Source organism: Trichosurus vulpecula, chromosome 3, assembly GCF_011100635.1.
Source record: "Trichosurus vulpecula isolate mTriVul1 chromosome 3, mTriVul1.pri, whole genome shotgun sequence".
NCBI classification, from domain to species: domain Eukaryota; kingdom Metazoa; phylum Chordata; class Mammalia; order Diprotodontia; family Phalangeridae; genus Trichosurus; species Trichosurus vulpecula.
The window spans coordinates 19,616,085-19,639,580 of NC_050575.1; the positions used below are offsets into that span (position 1 = coordinate 19,616,085).

A 23,496-nucleotide genomic window follows, 5' to 3' on the forward strand; every position below is an offset into this window, starting at 1 on the left:
CACCTTCCAGTCACCCTTCCCTACTGGAGACCTGGATAGAAGGGATGCCCAGCACCCACTCTTGACTCCCTCCACCCTACTTACAGCAGCCCCACGGGCACTTCTAAAACCACCATTTCTGGAAACCATATTGTTTTAAGTATTTTCTCAGTTCGTGTGTATGGATGGATAAGAATCCAGGTGGCCATAGGAATCTGTGCCAAACCTCCTTACTTGAATGCTAGTACTGAGATTGGGAATTGAGGGAGGACAAAAGCTTGGGAGGGCAAGATTTAAAATTCTGAGTTTTAACCTTTTATAACCCAAGGTGACACTGTCAGAGAGAGCCCTCTAGCTGGAGGAGCAGAGTCGAGAATTAACAGAGAAAATGACAGGCAGCATTTGTATAAGGCTTTCCAAGTTCTTTACAAATGTTCTTATTTCGTATGACAGCCCTGGGAAATAGATGCTCGTATTACCCCCATTTTATGGTCAAGGATACTGAAGCTGAGATGAGGTTAAGTGACTCCTCCAGGGTCATACAATGAATGTCTGAGGCCAGGTTTAAATTCAAGTCTTCCTGACTGTGGCTCCAGCCCTCTAGCCAATGTGATACCTAGCTGCCTAATGCGACAGGTTGTTTGAGGGAGCAAGGGAACAATCCTTTGGATTTTAACCCAGTTTCCATGGCCCCAGAAACAAAGGGGTCTGAAGCGGAGGGGGAGCTAATTGTACAAGGCTGTCTCTCTTAGTTCCCGGTTCAGCTGGCCCTGTTCTCTGCTGCCACCTTGTGGTTGTGATGTGATTTCACATGCTTAGTGAGGAATTCCAATGTGAATCAATCGACACCTGCTTTCCAATGTATGGTTCTAGAGAGTTACCTGGGCCACTGAGAGTTAAGTGACTTGTCTAGGGTTATAGCCATTTTGTGTCAGAGGTGAGACCTGAATCTAAGTCTTCCTGACTGTATGGCTGTGTCCACACACCACCGCCTGAATGTATTAATGTTCCCTGTTGCTGTGTTTTCTTTTTCACTATATACAAGCATCGTCATCACTGCTGTCATTGTAAAGACACCATCACAATAATAACTCACATTTCTATAACACTAAGTGCTTTCCTTTCCACAATTCCTATTTTAGAGAAGGAAACGAAGTCTCAGAGAGGGGAGAGTGACTGTGGGTCTAACACAGGTAAGTGTTAGAATCAGGACTCAAACCTCAGTCTCCTGTTTCTCAGCTCACGCGTCCTATCCACAACATTCCCAATAAATGGTCATCTAAGAGTGCTAGATTTGGAGTCTGAGGGCCTTGGTTCAAATACTGCCTCTGCTACTTACTACTTTTGTGACCTTAGGTAAGCCATTTAAATTCTCTGGGTCTGTAAAATGAGGGGATTGGATTAGTCAGCATCTCTAAGGCCCTGTCTAGCTCTAAATCTGTGATCCTGAGTGACAATGAACTCCTCTCTTCCTTTGGAATAGCTCTAATTATTAAGAAGGTTTTCCGTATATTGAACCCTCCCTCCCTACAACAATCATCATGCTTTGCCTGCATTTGGTGGCTTGAATTCACTGACGATAGCTTGGTGCTTTCTTACTACATCCTCACTTATCTTAGGTTTTTATTCCCTGTTGGTTATTTTTGTTCTGTTTTTTCCATTTCTCTGTTCTCCCTGGTTTCTCATTTTGCCTGGTCTAGTAATTGCTCTTAGACACTTACTGCATCCTTCCTTCTCCTCTTCCCTCTGTCACTACCCTAATATAGGTAATCGCCACCATTTTTTTAATTATCTTTTTTTTGGAGGGGGGAAGGCAGGGCAATTGGGGTTAAGTGACTTGCCCAAGGTCATACATCTAGTAAGTGTGGCAAGTGTCTGAGGCCGGATTTGAACTCAGGTCCTTCTGACTCCAGGGCTGGTGCTCTGCTCACTGTACCACCTTGCTGCCCCAATCTCTCTAATTATCATAAAAGTCTCCTAACAGGTCTCCTCCCCTCCCCTCAATCCTTCACAAATCACCAGAGTAATCTTTCATCCACATAGAACTGACCATGATTCCGCTTCTCACTCAAGAACATATTATAAGTTGGACAATTTGTGTTTTTTACGTTTTAATTGTTTACTGTTTTGTGGTTGTATTTTTTGTTTACAGAAATCCTTTGCTTTTCTAAATGACACTTGGTAGTCTCTTAAAAGCAGATTAAAATGGGAGATAACTTAGCACTATCAGTGCAGCTAAATTAAAGTGGTAGAGTTTACTCAGCCAAAAAAAAGGAGGATGATCGGAACATTAGACATCATCTAATCCAATCCCCTTATTTTATGGATAAGGAAACTAAGCCCTAAGAGTTTAAGTGACTTGACTAAAGGCACACAGATTGTTAAATAGCACAAGTGGATGTTTTTAGACCCGGTGTGTGGACTTATTATTGGTCAGTGTTCCTTGCTCATGTTGGCTGTAAATTTCATTAGGATCGGTGTAATAGCAAGCGGAGTGGGACTTTTTGTTGTCTTTCGTTTTGGAGTGCTTCTCAGCACTGGGACCATCGAGGGCCTTTGATTGAGACTTGCCTTTCTTTGTAGGAAGGCCCACACCCTTTTGCTACTTAGGTCCTGAGAGGTGTGAAACCCTGGAGAGGTGTGAAGGGCTCTGACCCTGAAAAAGGGTATATATACCCAGAGGACAGCCATTGAACTCAGAATCGAGAATTGAGAGAAGAGGACTCTCAGAAGTGCAGGAGGAGAGGTTTTGTTTGGGGCTTAGCCATTGGAAGAGTGTTGGTGAGGAGACTCTGGGTAGCCGTGAAGGAGTCCCCCGGCTTTGAAAACCCAGATGTTGGTGCCTCTCTCTGGTAACTATGTAATTCTTTTCTCAGACAGATAGAAACCTGTCTGTTGATCTCTGTGTGTTATTTGCTCTGTTCATATAATGTATGCTTGTAATTTCTGTTTGTATTTGCTCTGAAGTTCAGAGTGCTGATTTTTTTCCCCTGAACTAAGTGAATGATATGTGTGTGTGTGTGTGTGTGTGTGTGTGTTTAATTAAACTGAGATTGTTAACCCCTTAAAGTTGCTTATAAAAGCAGATCAAAGAACCTGTGCTAGCAGCCTTCCTGTGCCCCCACAGCAGCTGCTAGCAGCATTGTTACAATAGGTGCTATGTTTTATTTAAATTTTGTCTCTTTCTAAAATTAAATATCATGCCTATGTACAGTAGGCACTTAATAAATGTTTGATTAGTGAATGAATGGACTGATAAACCTACTACTTGGTCTCGTGTTTATTTTTAAATTGTTAAGTGTGACTTCCACAATCCATATTGTGGGCTCCTTGGTAGGGGTGGCGGTGGTGGTGATGGTGGTTGGGGATGGAGGAGCATCTTTTTCATCATAATTTCTCTTGAAGGGCCAACCACAGGGCTCTATAGATGCTCCATAAATGTTTATTAACGATAATAGTGGACAACTAAGTGGTACAGTGGATAAAGCACTGGGCCTGGAGTCAGGAAGACCTGGGTTCAAATCTGGCATCAGACACTAGCTGGGTGACTCTGCATAAATCACTTAACCCTGTTTACCTCAGTTTTCTCATGTGGAAAATGAGCTGGAGAAAGAAATGACAAACAACTCCAGCATCTTTGCCAGGAAACCCCAAGTGGAGTCATAAAGAGTCAGACATGACTGAAATAACTGAACGACAATCATAATAGTGACTGACATACATGTAGAACCTCACAAAGCAGTTTCCCATGTATTTTCTCCTCCTTGGATCCTGGGGACAGAATGGGGAGGAGGAGGGAGGGAAGGACTATTATTCCCATTTGACATATGGAGAAACTGAGGCCCAGAGAGGGGCAGTGATTTGCTGAAGGTCATACAGCAAGTCAGAGGTTGATCCAGGACTCAATCCCAAATCTTTCAACTCTCAGTCCATTGCTATTTTCTTTAGTTAAAGCTGACACTCATTAGCTTTGTGATCTCAAGGTTTCTCATCTATAAAATGGGAGATTATAATAATAAAAAACTTTCGTGAGAAAAGCACTTTGTAAACCTTGAAGTTTTATGGAAATGTTGTTGTTGTGCCCTTATGACCACTGAAATAGCCGCTGTATTATTATAAGGCTTGTTCTCACAACAGACCTTGGAAGTTGAGAGCGCAGAGGTTATTCTGCCCATTTTATAGATGAGTTCTCTGTGGCTAAAGGAGAAATGACTCACTTGCCCAAGGTAACCTCATAAAATTAAAGGCAGAGCCTACAAAGAAAACCAGGTCTGAACTCGTGGTCCAGAGTTCTTCCATTTAACCTCACTGCTTTGGTATAACCACTTTCCATGAAATTAATTTATGACAATAGGCCACATCTTAGGGGAAGGATAGTTAGGGTCAAGGCACCCTAAAGACCAACTACTTCTTTGCTTCTGCTTCTAGTGCTGGTTCCTGGAAGCAACCTGTTAACTGCTCTAAGGAGGCTCCCCATGTTTAATGATGAGGAATATTCTCGAGAACATCAGCTACCAGCCGACATTCTGGCCCTCCCGTGAGTATTAAAGGGCTGTTTTTGGACACAGGATATGTTTTGGGCTGAGGAGAAGGGAAGAATGATAAGAAACCCAAGGAAGCTTTGAATACAGCCTACGCTCCAACCTGAGTGTGGGAGACTCACAGAAAGGGAGAGAGAGAGGGGGCAAGAGCTTTTCAGCTCTCCTCTTAATTCTTGTTTTCCTCTTACTTCCTCTCTTTCTTCCCTCTTTCCCATTTACTCTTTCCCTTCCTCCTTTTTCTCCTCCTCCTCTTTCATATCAGTACATAATTTTCCACTTTTTTTTCAAAGCACTATTTATCATTATTTCATACCATCTTTACAAAAATCCTTGGAACTAGGCAAGGATTGTCATCCCCGTTTTTCTGTTGGGAAAACAATCCTGGAGAGGTGAAATGATTTATCAAATTATATGACTAGCCATTATATCATCTGCAAAAGTTGATTTTTTGTTTCTATTTTGTTTCTGCTTATTTCCTTATTTTCCTCCTGAATTATTGCTATAGTTAGCATATAGAAATATAAAATACAGATATAATGATAATGGACATCTTTGTTTTGCCCCTGATCTTACTGGAAAGGCCTCTAGTATTTTCCCATTACATCCTTACATATTCTTGTTTTTAGATAGATACTTTTTACCAGATTAAAGAAAGGCCCATTTATTCCCATACTTTATAGCGTGTGTTTAAAAAAAAATAAAGTTGCATTTTGTTAAATGCTTTTTGGGTGTCTATTAATATAACAATGTGATTTAAATTTTTTGTTATTGATGTTATCTATCATAATTTTAGTTTTCATAGTATTGAACTAATTCTGCATTCCTGATTAATTCAACTTAACCATAATGTATAATTTTTCATATGTTACTATACCCTCTTTGCTAATATTTTATTCAACATTTCTACATTGATGAGATATTGTTCTACGGTTTTCTTTCTCTCTTTATGTCTCCCTGGCTTAGGTATTAGGACCATATTTGTCTCACAGAAGGATTTGGTAGGACCCCTTCTTTTCCTTTTTTTATATGCAATGTAATATTAGAATTAATTGTTCTTTAGATGTTTGATAGAATTCATTCGTAAATTTATCTAGTTCTGACTTTTTGGGGCAGAGTGGAGTTTATGGTTTGTACTGTATCTTTTTCTGAGATTGGGTTATTTAAATTTCTACTTCTTGTTTTGTTAAGCTTGATATTTTATATTTTTGTGCATAAACATCTATTTTATTTATTAGTTTTGTTAGTATACAATTGAGCAGAATAATTTCTAATTTCCTTTATTTCTGCTTTAGTTGTTTTGAGTTCCCTTTTTAATTTTTTATATTGACAATTTAATTTTCCTCTCTTATTTTGGATCAGATCAGCTAATAGTTTACCAATTTTATTAAAAAAAAAACTGGCTCCTACTTACTCATTCAATGAGTTTTTTGTTTATCTTTTTGATTTTCAGAATTTTCATTTTTGTGTTTAGTTGATTTATTGCTTTTCTATGTTTTTTTAAATTGCATATACCCTAATTTCTCTCTTTTGTTGATGAAAGTGTTTAGACATAAATTTTGCCATAAGGACTGATTTTAGCTGCATTCTCAAAATTTTAGGTTGGCTCGTTTTTGATATTTTCTTTTATGAAATTATTTAGTGTTTCTATTGTTTGTTTTTTGACCCACAAGTTCCTTAATATGAAATTATTTAGTCTCCATTTTAAATTTGAATGCTTTCCTAAGATTCCCCTTATTGATTATGATTTTTATTATGTTTGGCCAGTGAAGATTATGTTATATTTTTTGCTTTTCTATGAGTATTTATGAAATTTTTAATGCTATAACACATAGCCAACTTGATATAAAAACACCATACACAGCTGAGAAATATATATACACAGTCATTTCTATTTCAACTCATTAATCTCCAGAGATTTGTCTTATCTATCTTTCCTAAAATTCTGTTTGGGTTTCTAACTTTTTTCTTATTAATATACATATATTTAGATTGTCTAGTTCTATAAAAGAATTTATAATTTATTTACATTATCATTTTTCTGCTTATTTGTCCTTACAACTTCACTTTTTCTCTAAGTACTTAGATGCTATGCCAGCTGGTGCATATATATTAAGTATTGATATTATTTCATTATCTGTGGTACCTTTAAGCATAATATAGCTTTCCTGCTTATCTCTCTTAACCATTTCTTTACTCTTATTTTGAATGAGATCATGTTTAATATTCCTGTTTTCTAAATTAACCTGAAGCATAATACATTTTAGTTTATCTTTATTTTAATTCTATGTCAATATTTTTGCTTTATGTGTTTGTTGTAAACAACATATTGTTGAATTATACTTTCTAATCCATTCTTTTCCCCTTCATGTCTTCTACTACTTCTTCCATGTCTGCATTCTCTTCTCTTGTACTCCAATCATGCAAAATCATAAACCTTTTCCCCTTCCTCATTTCTCTTCCAGTATATTCTCTTCTAGTATATTCCTATTGCCCATCCTTTTTCTCCTCTCTTAAAACCAACAAAACAATGAAACCCACATCCAGTTACTGTATAAGTTAGATCTTCTGTGACCCCTGAAGATAGTGCAGCTCTGAAGGGACACTTATCACTTATCTCTTTTCCTATTAGAAGATAAGCATTTTCAAAATTATTTAGCCTCTTCTAGTTCAGTTGTAACAAACTTTCTAGGGTTTTTTTTGACTTGTGTTAACATTTTAAAATTTTTACCCAACGCACATCTGTTTTTAGCAGGAATGTTTGAGAGTCTTTTATTAAAGGTCCATTCTCCTTCCCCCCTCCCCCACTCTACCTTAGGACTACACTCAGTTTCTCTGTGTAAGTTATTCTTGTTTGTAAGTTGTCTTTTTTCCTTTTGGAGTAGGTTATCCAAGATTTTTTCATCTTTACAGTATTTATACAGTCTTGCTTGATTCTGACTAGTTCCTTGAATTCTTTCTTTCTGGATGTTTACAATAGTTTTTCTTTTACTTTGAAGTCCTATTTCATTACTGTGTATTTTCAGTTCGAGGTTTCTTTTCTGTGGTGTCATTGGTATATTCTTTCTGATTTCGCTTTGACCTCTGATTCTAGTAGATTTGGCCATTTTTCATTTATTGACTTCTGGAAGAATAGTATCTTAAGTTTTTTGTTTAGTCAAGACTTTCAGGAAATCTGGTTATTCTCAATTTAGCTCTCCTCCACCTGGTTTCTGTCTTTACTGATTTGGATCTATGAATGATGCTTTACATGTTCTTTACATGCTTTATATATTCTTCTATTTTTTCCAGTCTTTTGATTTTGTTCTGATATTTCTTGTCTCCTGAAGTCATTGAGTTCTGATTGTTACTTTCAGGGAGTCCTTTACTTTTATAATGTACCTTGTCTTCTAGGCTGTTTATTCTCCTTCCAATTTTCTCCTCTATAGTTCTCATTTTCATTTCAATTCCACTTATTATTTCTTGCTTAATTTTTTCCAGTCATTCATATTTTCCATGTGGCCAAGCCATTGTTTCTCTGAGCTTCTGCTTGTATTTGTGGAATTACTCCTTTAATATGGCATTACGTCTTATGTTTCTCCTAACCCTTAATATTTCCTTATTGGGTTTGGCATTTCTTCTGACAATCTTATTTTCCTGATGATGGTCTCCTTGACATTTAAGCTTTAGGTCCATTTACTGGGACTGGTGCCCCATTGTATGAAACCTCTTCTGAGCTCTGGCTGGTTTCTGGCTCTCCTTTTGTGCAGTTCTGGACTGGAAGAACTAATTTTTATTATTGCTTTTGTTTTGCTGAAGTGTATGTGTGTATGAGAAGGCTGGCAACTGTGTTGTCATATTAACCTGAAGTTTGAGATAAATTGCTGACCCTCTCCAAGCCTGATGTTTTGGGGTGAAGGTCAAGGATGCTGGGCCTTGGTCACTTGAGTGTTCCATTTCAAGAGACTGAGTTGAGGCAGGTAGAGTGTATGTGTGTGATCAAGTTGTGGAAGAGGATAAATATAAGATGGGCCTGGGCTGGCAAGGGTAGGAAAGGAGCAGGAAATAGGCATTGGGCTTCCCATGGTGGCCTACAGCTCCTGGGGAGAGGTGTGTGGGTAGAGCTTGACTGCTGGAGGCTGAGTCTTTTAGATTTGTTCATTAAGAGTTCCTTAATAGTCTGGAGAGAGCAGTTTCATTTGAGTGATGATGCTCAGAAGTCAGATAGTAAGTAGTTAAGGAAAAAGTGAGAGGAGATGAAATAGAGCCACCAAATATAGATTCTGTTTTCAAGGAAATTTGGCTGTGAAAAGGAGGAGAGACACAAGATGATATTTGATGAGATGGTAGGAGCCGGTGAGGATCTTTAAGGATCAGAAGAGAAGGGGAAGAAGGAGGAAGAGATAAGATAAATGGCCTTAATGTGGAAACCCCTAATGGGAGGGGTGTTGGGGGAGGCCTGAAGGAGAGAAGGTCATATGGAAGAGGAATTCACTTTGTTCTTTTTGGCCTTTGTGTCAGAGAAAAAACACAGACCACTTACAATTCTCTTCAAGTGGAAGGAGCTGCCTTGGGAGGCAGTGAGTTCCCCATCACTGGAGGGCTTCCAAAAGAGGTTGGACTTGTTTGGGGTATAGTGGGATTCCTTTTGGGGTGTGGGTTGTAATAGATGGCTGGTGAGGTCCCTTCCAACTCTAAAATTTTGTGATTTTGTGATTCTCGGTGCTCCTTTGTCTCTATATTCTTTCTAATTATTGTTGGGAGGACAGCTAGGTGGCACAGTGGATAGAATGCCAGGCCTGGAGTCAGGAAGACCTGAGTTCAAATCTGACCTCAGACATTGGCTAACTGGGTGACCCTGGACAAGTCATTTAACCTTGTTTGCCTCAGTTTCTTCACCTGTAAAATTAAAAACAACTCCAGTATCTATGCCAACTCCCCTGCTCCCCCCCCCACCAAAAAAATTGGGTCATGAATAGTTGAACACTACTGAAACCACTGAATAAAAACCGTTACTCCCCCTACAAGCATTTGGCCTACAAGAGGAATCTTAACATGGGGCAAAAGCTCAGGATTTGCAATCTAGGCGACCTGGGACTAGGTCCTCTTGATGAGTATCTATGCAACTTTCTCTCCTCTCTCCTTCTAGCTTTGCCATTTTGACTCAACATTGGTTTAAATGCGCGCACGCGCGCGCGCACACACACACACACACACCCCTAGCTTAGCAGCACATCTCTTCTTTTAATTTTTCTTTCCTTTTTTTCAAAGCCACCTGACTCCAGAGGTTTCTTCTGACCTTCCTGGAAGTATATAGCTGTTTCTAAACTGAGGACTGCTTCTGACCTGGCCTGTGCTAGTTTCCCATGAGGAGGAGAGAGCATTTTGCCAAGACATCCTCCCTCACTAATAATCTTCTGGCTAATTGTGTGCCTTCCCTCCTCCTCCCTTAGCAGAAGAAGGTTATTGGGAAGGTGACTCTGAGAAGTGACAGTCAAAGACAAAGCTCCTTCCACTTTTACCCATGTCCCTGAGTCCCTGCTAGAAGGCTCTGATGCTGTTGCTCTTAGAGAATCATATAATCCCATGTTAAGAGAATCAGGTTTGAAGTCAGAGGACCTGGGTTCGAATCCCATCTCTGCCACTTACTCCATGTTTAACCTTGGGCAAATCAGCTAATGCCTATGGGCCTTGGTTTCCTTATCTGTGAAATGATGGAATTGGGTTACATTTATGATCTACAGATGGAAGAGGTTTCAGAGGCCATTCATTCCAGGAAACTGAGGCCCAAACAGATAAAGTGACTTGCCCAAGGTCACATAGGTAGGGTCATAAATGGGATTTGAACCCACTCCTGAGCCTGGATCAGCTCCTTTAAATGACAATGGCTAGCATTGGCATTGCACTTTAAAGTCTGCAAAGCACTTTACAAATATTATCTCACTTTGTCTTCACAACAACCTCTGGAGGGAGGTGCTGTTCTTATCCCCGTTTTATAGATGAAAAAATGGAGGCAGACAGAGGTCAAGTGACCTGCCCAGGGTCACACAGCTCATGTCTGAGGCACGATTTGAACTTAGGTCTTCCTGACTCCAGTTCCATGGCTCTATCTATGCACACACTGTGCCACCTAGCTGCTTTTCCCACTCTACCGTGATCTCTAAGATTTTTGCTAGCTCTAAAACAAAGGATCATAGATTTAAAGCTGGATGAGACCCACCCACCTCCTAAAGATTACCTAGGGTAACCCTCTCATTTAAGAGATTGGGAAACTGAACCTCAAGAGAGGGGAAGGGACTGGCCCGAAGTTGCATAGATACTCATCGAGAGGACCTAGTCCCAGGTCTCCTAGATTGCAAATCCTGAGCTTTTGCCCCATGTTAAGATTCCTCTTGGAGGTCAAATGCTTGTAGACCCCATACTAGAGCTGTGAAAGATCATAGAGACCACCTAGTCTAACCCCCTTAGAGATGAAGAGAGAAACCAGGAGAAGGAAAGGGAATGAATCTCCAGAGGTCAGGCACAAGTCATTGTGTTTGTCCGCCGTGGTTGCTGTGTTGGTTTTGCTTATCTTTGTTCCCAGGGGGAAAGAAAGAGAAAGGGGAGATGGTGTGTGTGTGTGTGTGTGTGTGTGTGTGGTGATGTTAGCACGTGATTGTGGTATAAAAGATAAGACATCAATAAAACTAAAAAAGAAAACTAAATGAAACTAAAAAAACTAAATAAAACTTACATATGTGGGTTAATCTACAGTAACGAGTAATCTATAGTTTACTAGTAACTGTAGTGCAAATACTAATTGTGCTAGTATGGGGAGGAAAGATAATAAAGGCAAGAGGGAGGTGGAATTAATCCCACAAGTTTCTTCAGGAATTGACTTTTACTTAACTCAGTTACTTTCCTTCCTATAGCCTCACCAGCCAAAACCAACGGATTCTATATACCATCCTGGAATATGACCCACTTTTTGACTCCAGTGACATGACAATTAACGAGTGGATTAGAATTGCAGAGGACATCAAGGTAAAAATGGCATGATGGAAAAACTCCTGGATTTGGAATCGGAAGATGATGGATTCAAATCCCAAGTCTGTTACTTGCAGCTTAAGCAAGTCATTTTTTTTTTCCATTGGGCCTCAGATTTTTCATCTGTAAAGCGAAGGAGGAAGACTATATGTCAGGTTCTTTCCAACTCTAAATCCTGTGATTGGTCTCATGTCACAAGGTTGTTCCTTTTACTGTCCTCTGCATCTGTGGGACTTTCACTGCCCTCATTCTGGACACTGGGGTTCCATCCCGTGCCTATAATCACATTAGTCTTTTCCCCCTGCACATTATATTGCTGGCCCATTAAATCTATGAAAACCCCCAGATATTTTTCACATTGGTTTCTTGAACCCAAGTATAAAATCTGATTAACATACCATTTGTGACTTTGTCCAAATTATAAAAATGCTGATAAAAGTACTGCCTAGCGCAGGACCAAGGACAGATCCCTGGGCTGCTCCACTAGAGACTTCATTCTGGTCAACATTTGTCCATTCATCATAGTCACAGGTACAATCGCTTACAGACATTGAACATGTTTTAAGTAGGGCTTCACAGAGCCCTGAGAGACTGACAAAATAAGAATTATTTTAGAGATGAAAAACTGAAGCACAAAGAGGGAATTACTAAACAGGGTCACACATTGAAAGTGGTAGAAATGAGGCTAAAATTTAGGATAAAGAGACACTTATTTCCCATCAGTAGAACATGGGCTGTCCCTAGCTATCCCTATGTGGTCCCTCCTCTGAACAAGGATACACATTTATGACATGAGTTTCCAGGTTTGGGATTAAACAGAGCAGGAGTCAGGGAAAAGAGACCTGGCTTTTCATCTCCATTGCAGCTATGCTCCAACCATCGAGGTAACCTATGGGTTAGGTGGTGCGGCAACGTGAAAAGAGTTCAGGATTTGAAAATAGAAGACCTGGGTTCAAACCCCAGTTCAGTCACTAATTAGCTGGGTGACCATAAGTCTTTTCCTTGGTAAAATGGGGGTGATAATCTTTGCATTCTCTTCCTCATAGACTTGTAAAGATTAAGTGACATGCTTGATGCAAAGTCCTTTGTAATGTCCAGCCATTTTATAGATATTTGTTGATCTGAGCTTCTATGCAAGTTCCTAGGTCCAACCTCTGTTTGGTTGGTATTGGAGAAGTTATCGTGGGAAGTGACTTCTGTGTTATTTGCACTGGGCCTGTGCCCAGGTTGCTGAACAAAATTCAGGTCATTTATATCCCTTGGCGGAGGAAGGAGTTTTTATTTTGGGCGTGAATGTGTAGTTGATGGACCTGGGTTCAAGTCTTGTTTCTGCTATTTTTACTACTTGTATGCCCCTCTCTGGGGCTCAGTTTCCACATCTGTAAAATAAGGGTGTTGTACCAGTTGGCCTCTGAGGGCCCATTCAGTTCTGACTTTCTGTGATTGGTTTAGATGATCTTTGAGGTCTCTTTTAGCTGAAAATCCTATAACCCTATGGCCAGGATGGGGAGGAACTGGAGACCATGCCATGGAAGGGAGAATTGGTTGAAGGAAATGGGGAGGTTTTGCCTGGCAAAGAGAAGTAGGGAATCATGGATACTATAGTAATCTTCAAGTGTTCTATCCAGTTGTAAGAGACATTGGATTTGTGGTCTTTGGCTTCAGAGGACCAAACAAGGACTAATGGGAGGAAGGTATGCAGGGAGACAAGTTTTTGACTTGATGTTGTGAAAAATTTGCTGGTAGTTAGAGTCGGCTCACAGTTAATGGGCTGCCTTGGGAGGTCAGGGAAGATTATGTGGAAGTTGGATGACCACCTGTCAGCGATGTGGTAGGATGGATTCTTTGCTAGTTCTGGGTTGGATTGAATTACCTTTGAGGCTGCTTCCAACCCCTAAGATTCTGGGAGCTACAAATTTTTTCCTTTTAGCAGTTTCCCGTCTGAGAAAATATCTAAGCAAACTGCTGGCTTTCATGAACTTCATTCAATGTGGCAGTTAGCCACAAGAGGGCGCCCCTCGCCCTCCTCTTGCTACCCACTGGGCTTTTGCCATCAACCTCTTTGCCAGCCGCTCACTGCTCTCTCCTGGTTGGCTACACCTTAGGGGCTGCCAGCAGGCAAAGCTCTATGAGTAAACAGATTGCAAGGAAATATTTATTATTAGACAGGGAGGCCTCAGCAGCCAAAACAGAGCTCTCAGGCTGATCTGTACTTCCAGCCCAGTCAGATCTGTTCATAGCCAATTAACATCCGACCCTAGAATGTTACCCATTTTCTTTCCTTTGCTATTCTAGCCCCTGCCCTGGCACCCTGCACAGACCTCCACTTCTTACTCAGAATCATGGAATTTGAGAGTTGGAAGATATTTCAGTGGCCGTCTAGAACAACTCAAACATGAATGGAATCCTCTCTGTAACTTACCTGACAGGCAGTCACCCAACACCTGCTTCAGAACTTCCAAGGAGGAGGAACTCTGCACTTCTGTTCCACTTTTGGAACTCTCTCTTTTTAGGAGCCTAGATTTGTCTTTTTGTGGTTTCTACCCATTGCTCTGGTCCTGCGCTCTGGGGTCAGGTGGAACAGGTCTAGTTCCTCCTCCACAAGCCAGCACTTCAGACACTTGAAGCTGTCCTGTCCCCTACTGAACCTTCCCTTTTCCAAGCTAAACACCCCCAGTTCCTTCAACAGACCCTCATATGATGAACTTGAAGTCCTGGACTGGATTCCTGGCTCCCCATCTCTGGGCACTCTCCGGCCTTTCTGAAACCATGATGCCCAGAACTGAACAGAATATGCTTTGGATTCAGAGGACAAGGGGGACTCTCATTCTTCTCTTCCTATGTTGCTCTTAATGCAGGCCTGTTAGCCGATTTGGCTGCCGAATCCCACGGCTATATTATTGAGCTTACAGGCCAGTAAAATCTCTTCATCTTTTTCAGAACAATTGCTGGCTAGCCATGTCTCCCCCATCTTATAGTTTTGTTTGTTTGTTTGGGGTTTTTTGTACTTAAATGCAAAAATTTTGATTCCCCCAGTGCGATTTTGTTTGTTTGTTTGGGGTTTTTTGTACTTAAATGCAAAAATTTTGATTCCCCCAGTGCCCTTGGCTTTTTGTGATCTTTTTGGATCCTGACTCTGTCATCCCCTGTCTCAGCTACATCTCCTAGCTTTAAAATGTCAACCAAGGCTAGAAAGACTCCCTTTTTCTTTTCCTGGGGGAAGAGCCAGAGTTTTCTTGTGACATGTAGTCTCTGAAGCTCTCACTTGGAGTCTTAGCTTAATAAAATGGGGGGATGGTGGGAAAATCTGGGAAGGTCATCTCCTTGTATTGTGGGCAAACTTCTTAGTCTTGCTAGGTCTTCGTTTTCCTTAAAATGAGAGAGATGTGTAAGTTTGCTTTTAGGCTGCCTTCCAATTATGGCATTCTGTGTTCTAGATTCTAAGGTCACACTTCTAGTGATGACATTATATTCTATGTTCTAAGGTCATTTCTGGGGCTGCCATTCTATCTTCTGTGTTCTAAGATCCATTTCACATTTGACAGTCTATGTTCTATGTTTTGAAGGTTCTTCCAGCTCTCATCTTCTGCTGGTCTGTCTATGCCTGCTGGCACAACCAATCACATTGATAAAATTCTGTTTGTGTTTATTCATTCACTGATCCCTTCAATAATTATTTACTGGATGTATCTTCCATGTATCCATGTGCCTAGTAGTTCTGTGCTAGGGGGATACATGACAAGCAGATTCAGTCCCTACCCTCAGGGAGCAAGATGGGGAGGTAAAACAAGTATGAAAAGTTAAAGGGACAACCCAACAAATGTCACAGAACCGTGACTGAAATATGACAAATGAAAGTTCCATTCACTGTGGACTGGGGTGGACTGGAGATGCCCTATGGAGTAGATGGGACCTGAGCTGGGCCCTACAGGCTGTGCACATGGATGGGAAGAGTGGAAAAGGGCAGAGGATATTCTAGCTAGGGACAGAATATGTAGAGAGATGAGGTAAGAATAGGGGAATATAATGTAAATATCCCCAGAAAAGGAGACTATTCTCATTCAGTCATCTATGAATCAGGAAGAAAATCTCCACTGAATGCCGAACCTAGATTAGCTTGTTGCAGTTTAGGGCCAATCCCTTGAATTCCGCCCTGACAACTAACTGCTTTTGAGGTTCCCTTTGAAGTTAAATTTCAAAAGTAACCATTGGTGTCAGTGATCAGTAGCTCCAGTTTGGTGGAGGGGGAGGGAGGGAGGGAAGGTTGAGAACGATGATTGTGGAGGTCTGTGAGAATGGACGGGAGCCACAGAGAGGCTGCTTTTTGGCTCTGTTGTGTAAGGAAAGGTTTCCAGATAACCAGTGCTGCTCCAAAGTGTAATGGGCTTCTTTAGGAGACAGTGAGCGTCTTATCCTTGAAGGTCGAGTGGAAGGTGGATGGCCCTTCTTTGGGTTTGGGCTATGTTACTTCAGAGATCCCTCCAAGCTCTGATTTTCATTTAGTTTGTGACCAAGATGGGGAACAGCGATGGTGGAGAATGGGTGAGTGAGAGACGGAGTGACTACAGGAGGGATGTCTATGGGGAGTATCGATGGGGAGATAGTGGTCTTGCAATGGATGAATGAAAAAACATTTCTAAAGTACTTAACTATATAGAAAAACAAGACTCTCTGTTCTCAAGAAAGTTACATTCTTTTTATAAAATAATATTTAATTTGTTCCCAATTACATGAAAAAATAATTTTAAAATTCATTTAAAAAATTTTTGAGTGCCAAATTCTCTTCTTCCTTCCTTTCTTCCTCTCCACATTTCCTCAGACAACAAACAATTTGATATAGGCTATATGTGTGCAATCATGCAAAACATATTTCAATATTAATCATGTTGTGAAAGAAGACATAGACTAAAAAGGAAAAAAAAAAGCCGTGAAAAAAGTAAGGTAAAAAACTAGTCTGCTTTGATCTGCATTCAGACTCCACATCAGTTCTTCCTCTGGATACAGATGGCATTTTTCTCCACGAGTCCTTTGGAATTGTCTTGGATCATTGTGTCGCTGAGGTTAGCTAAGTCATTCACAGTTGCTCATTGTATGATGTTCTCCTGATTCTACTCACTTCACTTTGCACAAATTCATTAAATCTTTCCAGGTTTTTCTGAATCTCTCCTGCTCATCATTTCTTATAGCACAACAGTACTCCATCACCATCGAATACCACGACTTGTTCAGCCATTCCCCAATGGATGGGCATCCCCTCAATTTCCAATTCTTTGCCACCACAAAAAGAACTGCTATAAATATTTTTGTACAAATAGGTCCTTTTCCCCTTTCTTAAGATCTCTTTGGGATACAGACCTCATAGTGGTGTTGCTGGGTCAAAGGGTATGCCCAGTTTTATAGCACTTTGGTCACAGTTCCAAAGTGCTCGAGGAAGTTACATTCTAATAAGGCATGACAACACATAGAGGAAGGTACAGCTTGCAAGTCAGATGGAAGGCTCCATGATCCTTAGGGTGCAGCAGCAAAGCAGATGATAATGAATCTTCTTCTGTGTCTTTCCACTTATAAAACCATATCTATTTCTGACGTTGAGCCACTTGGCAATGTCAGGGACTTTGGTGGTGAGAACTGGCTTTTCTGAGTCTGTAGTATTTGTGGTGGCCTAGTTAAGTGCTGCATCACCTGTGGAAGTTGCCAGGTCCCTTCTCCACAGGGGCTGCTTCCCTAGAGGCTGGCTTCAGGGGCTAGGCTGGAGGCAGGGTTAGTGGTTGGGGGTAGGGTGGGACTCCGCTGTCCCCGAAGTGACTGAGGAATCAGCAATCCTGAGGATTTACCACAAAGAAAGATGACCATAGGGACCATGCAACCTCAAGATAGTGATTGTAGAGAACAGCCACGGTGGTGGGGAGGAAGTGACTGCAGGAGACAAAAACCGTGGGGTGGTGATTTGTAGAGGGTTTGGCTTTGCCTTGTTTTTTTGACTCAGGTTATCTTTTCCTCCTCCCTTGTGTCCCCGCCAGAGGAATTACGAGCAGTACTTTGGCTTTGTAATCATCCACGGCACAGACACCATGGCCTTTGCCTCCTCCATGCTCTCCTTCATTCTAGGAAACCTTCAGAAAACCGTCGTCCTCACGGGCTCTCAGGTAACCAGCCCCAGACCTTAGGACAGAGGGGAGCAAGGGAGGGAAAAGGCTGCTTTAGCCGCCTTTGCCTGGCCTGGACCTGGTACAAAATATTCCTCCTTCCACTGCCTTCAGGGATGGTCTCATCCCAGTGTCTCCAGCAGCCCACAGAGACACTCCCTGGGCCCTCCTGTCCAGTCTTTCTACGGTGACTACGGGGAGTGACTGAGGGTGGCAGTGATAGGGAGCAACCACAAGGAATGATAACTGAGGTGGGAACAGGGAAATACGTATTATACAGATGAGGACCCAGAGGGGAGCCATTCTTCACCTGCATCTCCCTTTTCTAGGTCCCCATCCACACTCTTTGGAATGATGGCCGGGAGAACCTGCTTGGTGGCTTGCTCATGGCTGGACAGTATGTGATTCCAGAGGTATGGACTTTGCTTGACTGTGCTGGGAATTTGCTTGCACTTGTGAAAGGAGTCATATCGAAAGGACTTTACTCTGCCTGATCTCAGCTGAATCACTGAGGCATCAGGTGTACAAAGGGTCACATGTCAGAATGAATATTATTACAGCAGCTATGTGGTGATATAGACAAGAGTGTTGGATTTGGAATCAAAATGACCCAAGGTAAAATCCTGCTTTAGATGTGTGACCTTGGGCCGGTCACTTGATTTATGTCCACCTCAGCTCCCTCATCTGTAAAACGGGGATAATGTCACTTCCGTCATGGGGATGTTGTGAGGGTCAGATGAGATGACACGTAAAGTACTTTGCACATTTTAAAACTCTATATAAATGCTAGCAATTATTATTAATAGAAAGAACAATAGCTGACATTTCTCTGTAGTATTTTAAGTATAGAGCAATACAATGGAACAAGCTTTATGTTGGGTGTGGAGTCAAAAGACCTGGGTTTTAAAAATCAAATCCTTCTTGCCAAGTTTTCCATTAAGATTCTTGATGACTCTGAGGTCCCCTCAACATTTTTAGCTTTATAGATGGACAAACTGAGGTCCAGGGAATAAAATGACTTGCCTAAGGTCACCCAAGTAGGAGATGACCTAGCATCTGTTTTAGGAAAGCAGGCCTTCTTAGTGAGCAGCAAGTGATTCTCCTCCCAGCAGGCTCCTTCTTCCAGAGCCTCACTTCGTTCTCTCTCAATATCTTTTAATAAAGCCATTCACAGAATCCAGTGAAGTGGAGGACAGCCCTGGTCTCAGAATTGGGCGGTGCGGTGCAGTGAAAAGGAGGTTGAACTACTAGACTATCTCTAAGGTCCCTTTCACTTCTGAAGACTCTCTGTAAAATGAAGAGGTTGGACAAATTGATTTCAAGGCCTTTTCCTACTTCTAAAATCTAGGATACTTTTGTTGAAGGGCTATCTTTTTTTAATATTTAATTTTTATTTTTTTCTCGACTACATGTAAAGAAAATTTTTTTAACATTTTTTTAAACAATTTTGAATTCCAAATTCTCTCCCTACCCCCCTTCCTCCCACTTCCTTGAGAAGGCAAACAATTTGATATAGATTGTACCTGTGTAGTCATGCAAAACATTTCCATATTAGCCATGTTGTGAAAGAAAACATGGACAGCCCCCCCCCCCCAAAGTAATAAAGAAAGTTGAAAAAATATGCTTCAATCTACATTTAAATTCCATCAGTTCTTTCTCTGGAGGTAGATAACATTTTTCATCATGAATCCTTCAGAATTGTCTTAGATCAGTGTATTGCTAAGAATAGCTAAATCATTCACTGTTGATCATCACACAATGTTGCTGTTACTGTGTACAATGTTCTCCTGGTTCTGCTCATTTCGCTTTGTATCAGTTCATGTAAGTTTTCCAGGTTTTCCTGAAAGCATCCTCCTCAATAGTATTCCATCACAACCATATACTACAACTTGTCAACCATTCCTCAGTTGATGGGCGTCGAGGAGGTTATCTGTCTTGCCCATACCCTGTCTCTCCCATAACTTGTCTTCTTCTTCTCCTCGTCCTCCTTCTTTTTCTTCTTCTTCTCTCCTCCTTTTCTTCCTCTCTTCTTCTTCATCAGACTAACTCTGAGATTTAATGGTAGAGGCCCTAGATTCAGCCTGTTCTCATGCCTCGCCCTGCTTCCCATTCCTCCTGCTCTTTCACAGTCAGCATAGGAGGGATCAGCAGGGGTTTGGGCCTCCTGGGTCCCCCTTAATTCATCTCCCCCTGCCCCCTGCTGAGTCTGCACTGAGCTCCTATTTCTCTTGCAGGTCTGTCTCTTCTTTCAAAACCAGCTATACCGGGGGAACCGGGTAACGAAGGTAGATTCTCGAAGGTTTGCAGCCTTCTGCTCACCCAACCTGCCTCCACTTGCCACTGTTGGTGCTGATATTACAGGTGAGAAAGTAGCATATAGAGGGAAAGTTGTGACCTCACCCACAGTTTCCATACCCAGGAACTGATGAGAAGCTGCCTAGCTTCCCCATTCAACCTGTGCTCCTTTGGATGAGGGAAGAGCATTGTTCTTCTCATTAAGATGGTAGAATTGAGAATTGGAAATGATCTTAGTTAGAGGTCATGTAGCCCATTCCCCTCAGGAAACAGGTCCAGAGATGTGAAATTACTTATCTAAAGTTACACAAGCAGTAAGCGTTGGTATGGGAGCGCAATCAAAACCAGGTCTCCTAGCTTCTTATTCAATATCTCTTCCCCTGTTCTATGCTGCCTGTATTAACCAACTTTCTCTCATAACCAGACTGAGACTTAGAGGGAGCAGTTGCTCCTTCCTTGAGGATGTTCCTTGAGAAGACAGAGGTGGAGGAGGAAATGCTATTTATCACATCAGAGCCTGAATCCAGTTTTGTATGTGGCTTAGGAGCAGCTTGGATTTGTGTTTGGAGGACTCAGAGACTTATTTGGTATGAATCAATGAGTTCCAGAACCTTAGACTAGGGAGGGAATTGGGGCAGAAATTCCTTTTGCTCTCCCCCAATCAGTGGTCATCCAACATCTACTGGCAGGGAATTGGCTCCTAAATGAGGCGGCCCATTCTTCTGGACAGACATGATGGTTAGGAGCCACTGGATGGATGGTAGAAAGGAATGCACGCTAGATCTGAGGTTGGGAGACCTGGGTTTGAATCTCAGCTCCAGGTCTTAGTAGCTGTGTGACCCTGTGCAGTTACTTTACCTGAGTCTCAGCTTCCCCGTTATAAAGTGGGCATTGTACTACCTGCCTTACGGGATGATTGGGAGGAAAGCACTTTAATCTTTTTTTTAAAAAAATTCATTATTAGTTTTCAACATTTACTTCTATAAGATTTTGCATTCTAAATTTGCTCCCCCTGCCTCCACTCTCCCCTCCCCAAGATGGCGTGCAGTCTGATATAGGCTATACAGGTACATTCACATTAAAGATATTTTCACATTAGTCACGTTGTAAAAAAGATTAAGAACCAAAGGGAAAAACCATGAGAAAGAAGAAACAACAAGAAGAAAAGCAAATAGTCAGCTTCGATCTGCATTCAGACTCCGCCATTCTTTCTCTGGATGTGGATTCCATTTTCCATCTCGAGTCTTTTGGACTTGTCTTAGAACCTTGCATGGCTCAGAAGAGCTAAGTCTGTCAAGGTTAGTCATCACATAATGTGAAAGCACTTTAATCTTAAAGACCTATAGAAATGTGGGGTTTTACAGTTAAGAAATTTTACCGTATAGAACTGAAGCCTGACTCTGCAAATCCCCACCCCCACTCTTTGCCATTGCTCCTCCTTCTGCCTTCTGGATCAAAGTAATTTTTTTTTTATTAGAGTTGGAAGGGCCCTTGAGTTGTCTAGTCTAATCTGGGCAGCTAGGTGGATAGAGCCCTGGGCCTAGGGTCAGGAAGACTTGAGTTCAAATGTGACCTTAGATCCTGGGCAGGTCGCTTCATCTTCTGTTTGCCTCAGTTTCTTTAACTATGGGGATAATAATAGCCTCTACCTCTCATGGGTTTTGTGAGGATCGAATGAGATGATATTTGTAAAGGGCACAGTGCCCGGTACATACCAGGTGCTTAATAAATGATTGTTTCTTTCCTTCCTAATCTGTAGCTGAGAAGGAATCTTCTCCAATAAATAGTTAGCCAGTCTTTGCTTGAAGATCTTCAGTGACAGGACACTTGGGCCACTGGAAAACTCTTAGCTTAGGCAGTCATAATTCTCGCTCTACTGTTAAGTCCCCTGACACAAGGACAGAAACTCACCCAGCTTGAGCTTCAGTTTCCCCTGACCTGAGAAAGGTGTCACCACACTGAGTCAAGCCTTTGGTCCTGCCAGCTGAGGATAGCATTGCTAACAGTGACCCAGTGGTTATCATCCTAGAAGAGGGATGACAGAGAGATTGGACCTGAGATTTCATTGCTATAGGAAATTTGAAGGTAAGGAAACCCCCTCACTAATGTAGATTGACACTTTTTTCGCACTTTGGTCTTAGATGAATGCCTAGCAAGGGTGTCAGACTCACATAGGATTGCTAACTCTGGATGTACCCCAAGAATCATTTCTTCTTCTCCTCCTCCTCCTCCCTCTCCCCCTCTTCCCTTTCCTCCTCCCCCCCTTCACTTGTCAGTTTCCATGGTTTTATCTTCTTTCTCAAACAATATACATTAAGTACCTACTGAACTTACTAGCCATGTGACCAGAACAACAGTAGCTATGTACCAGACACTGTGTTAAGCACTGAGGATTTAAAAAAAGGGTAAAAGATAGTCCCTGCCCTTAAGGAGCTTCCATTCTAATGGGGGAGACAACATGCCAGCTAATATAGACAAACAAGCTATACACAGGATAAATAGGAAATGATTAACAGAGAAGGCATTGGAATTGAGGGGTTGAGGTAGGTTTCCTATAGCAGGTGGGATTTTAATTGGGACTTAAAGAAGCCAAAGAGATCGGTAGTCAGAGGGAAGGAGAGAGTGTGTTCCTGGCATGAAAGACAGCCGGAGAAAATGCCTGGAGCTGAGAGAAGGAGTGTCTTGCTCATGGAACAGCCAGGAGGCCAGTATCACTGGCTTGAAGAGTACATGATGACTTTCAGATTTCTACGTCCAGCCTTAGTCTCACCCCGAGTTCTGCATCATCTACTACCTTTTGTGGATATTTCTAGCTAGATCTCCCATAGGCATCTCAAAGTCAGGATGTAAACAAAAAGAACTCATCTTTGCCCCCAAGCCTACTCCTCTTTCAAACCAACGTGTTTCTTTTGGGGGTATTGCCATCCTTCTAGTCACCCACATTCACTCTCTTGGTAACATCCTGAGCTCTCTCTCATTCTTTCCACAGATAGACTCAGTTGCCAAATCTTGTCATTTCTACCTCTATAAGACCTCTCACACAGCCACCGCCTTAGTTCAAGCTGTTATTACTTGGACTGTCTTGGACATTACTTGACTGTCATCACCTGGACTCTTTCAATAGTGTCTCTGCCTCACATCTCTGCCCTCTCTCATCCATTTTCCACTCAGTTACCAGAATGATTTTCCTAAAGGGCGGGTCCGATTATGTCACTTTCCTACTTAATAAACTCCAGTGGTTTCTTATTACCCATAGAATTAAATAGGCATTTCTCCGTTTGGTATTTAAAACCTTTCATGACCTGGTTCCTTTTTATTTTTCTGGCCTTGTTATACATTACTCCCATTCGCACGTAATACTATCCAAGCAAGCTGGCCATCTTGCTGTTCCTCACACATGGTCCTTCACCTCCCATCTCATAGGCTGTCTCCATACGTGGAATACCCTCTTTTCTTATGTCTGCCTCTTACAATCCTTTGAAGCTTCCTTCAAGGCTCAGCTCATGACCCACTTTTTACACTGACCCCTTCTC

At 41.6% G+C, this 23,496-nt stretch overlaps 1 protein-coding gene across 1 annotated transcript in view; it reads left to right on the top strand.

Moving 5' to 3' along the window:
• Positions 1-23,496, top strand: part of ASPG (asparaginase) — a 126,262-nt gene that overhangs the window by 14,155 nt on the left and 88,611 nt on the right. The window contains exons 2-6 of the mRNA XM_036752602.1: positions 4,408-4,516; positions 11,408-11,519; positions 17,543-17,668; positions 17,998-18,081; positions 19,903-20,029. Coding sequence (XP_036608497.1) covers positions 4,408-4,516; positions 11,408-11,519; positions 17,543-17,668; positions 17,998-18,081; positions 19,903-20,029 — 558 coding nt within the window. The remainder of the gene's footprint in view (positions 1-4,407; positions 4,517-11,407; positions 11,520-17,542; positions 17,669-17,997; positions 18,082-19,902; positions 20,030-23,496) is intronic.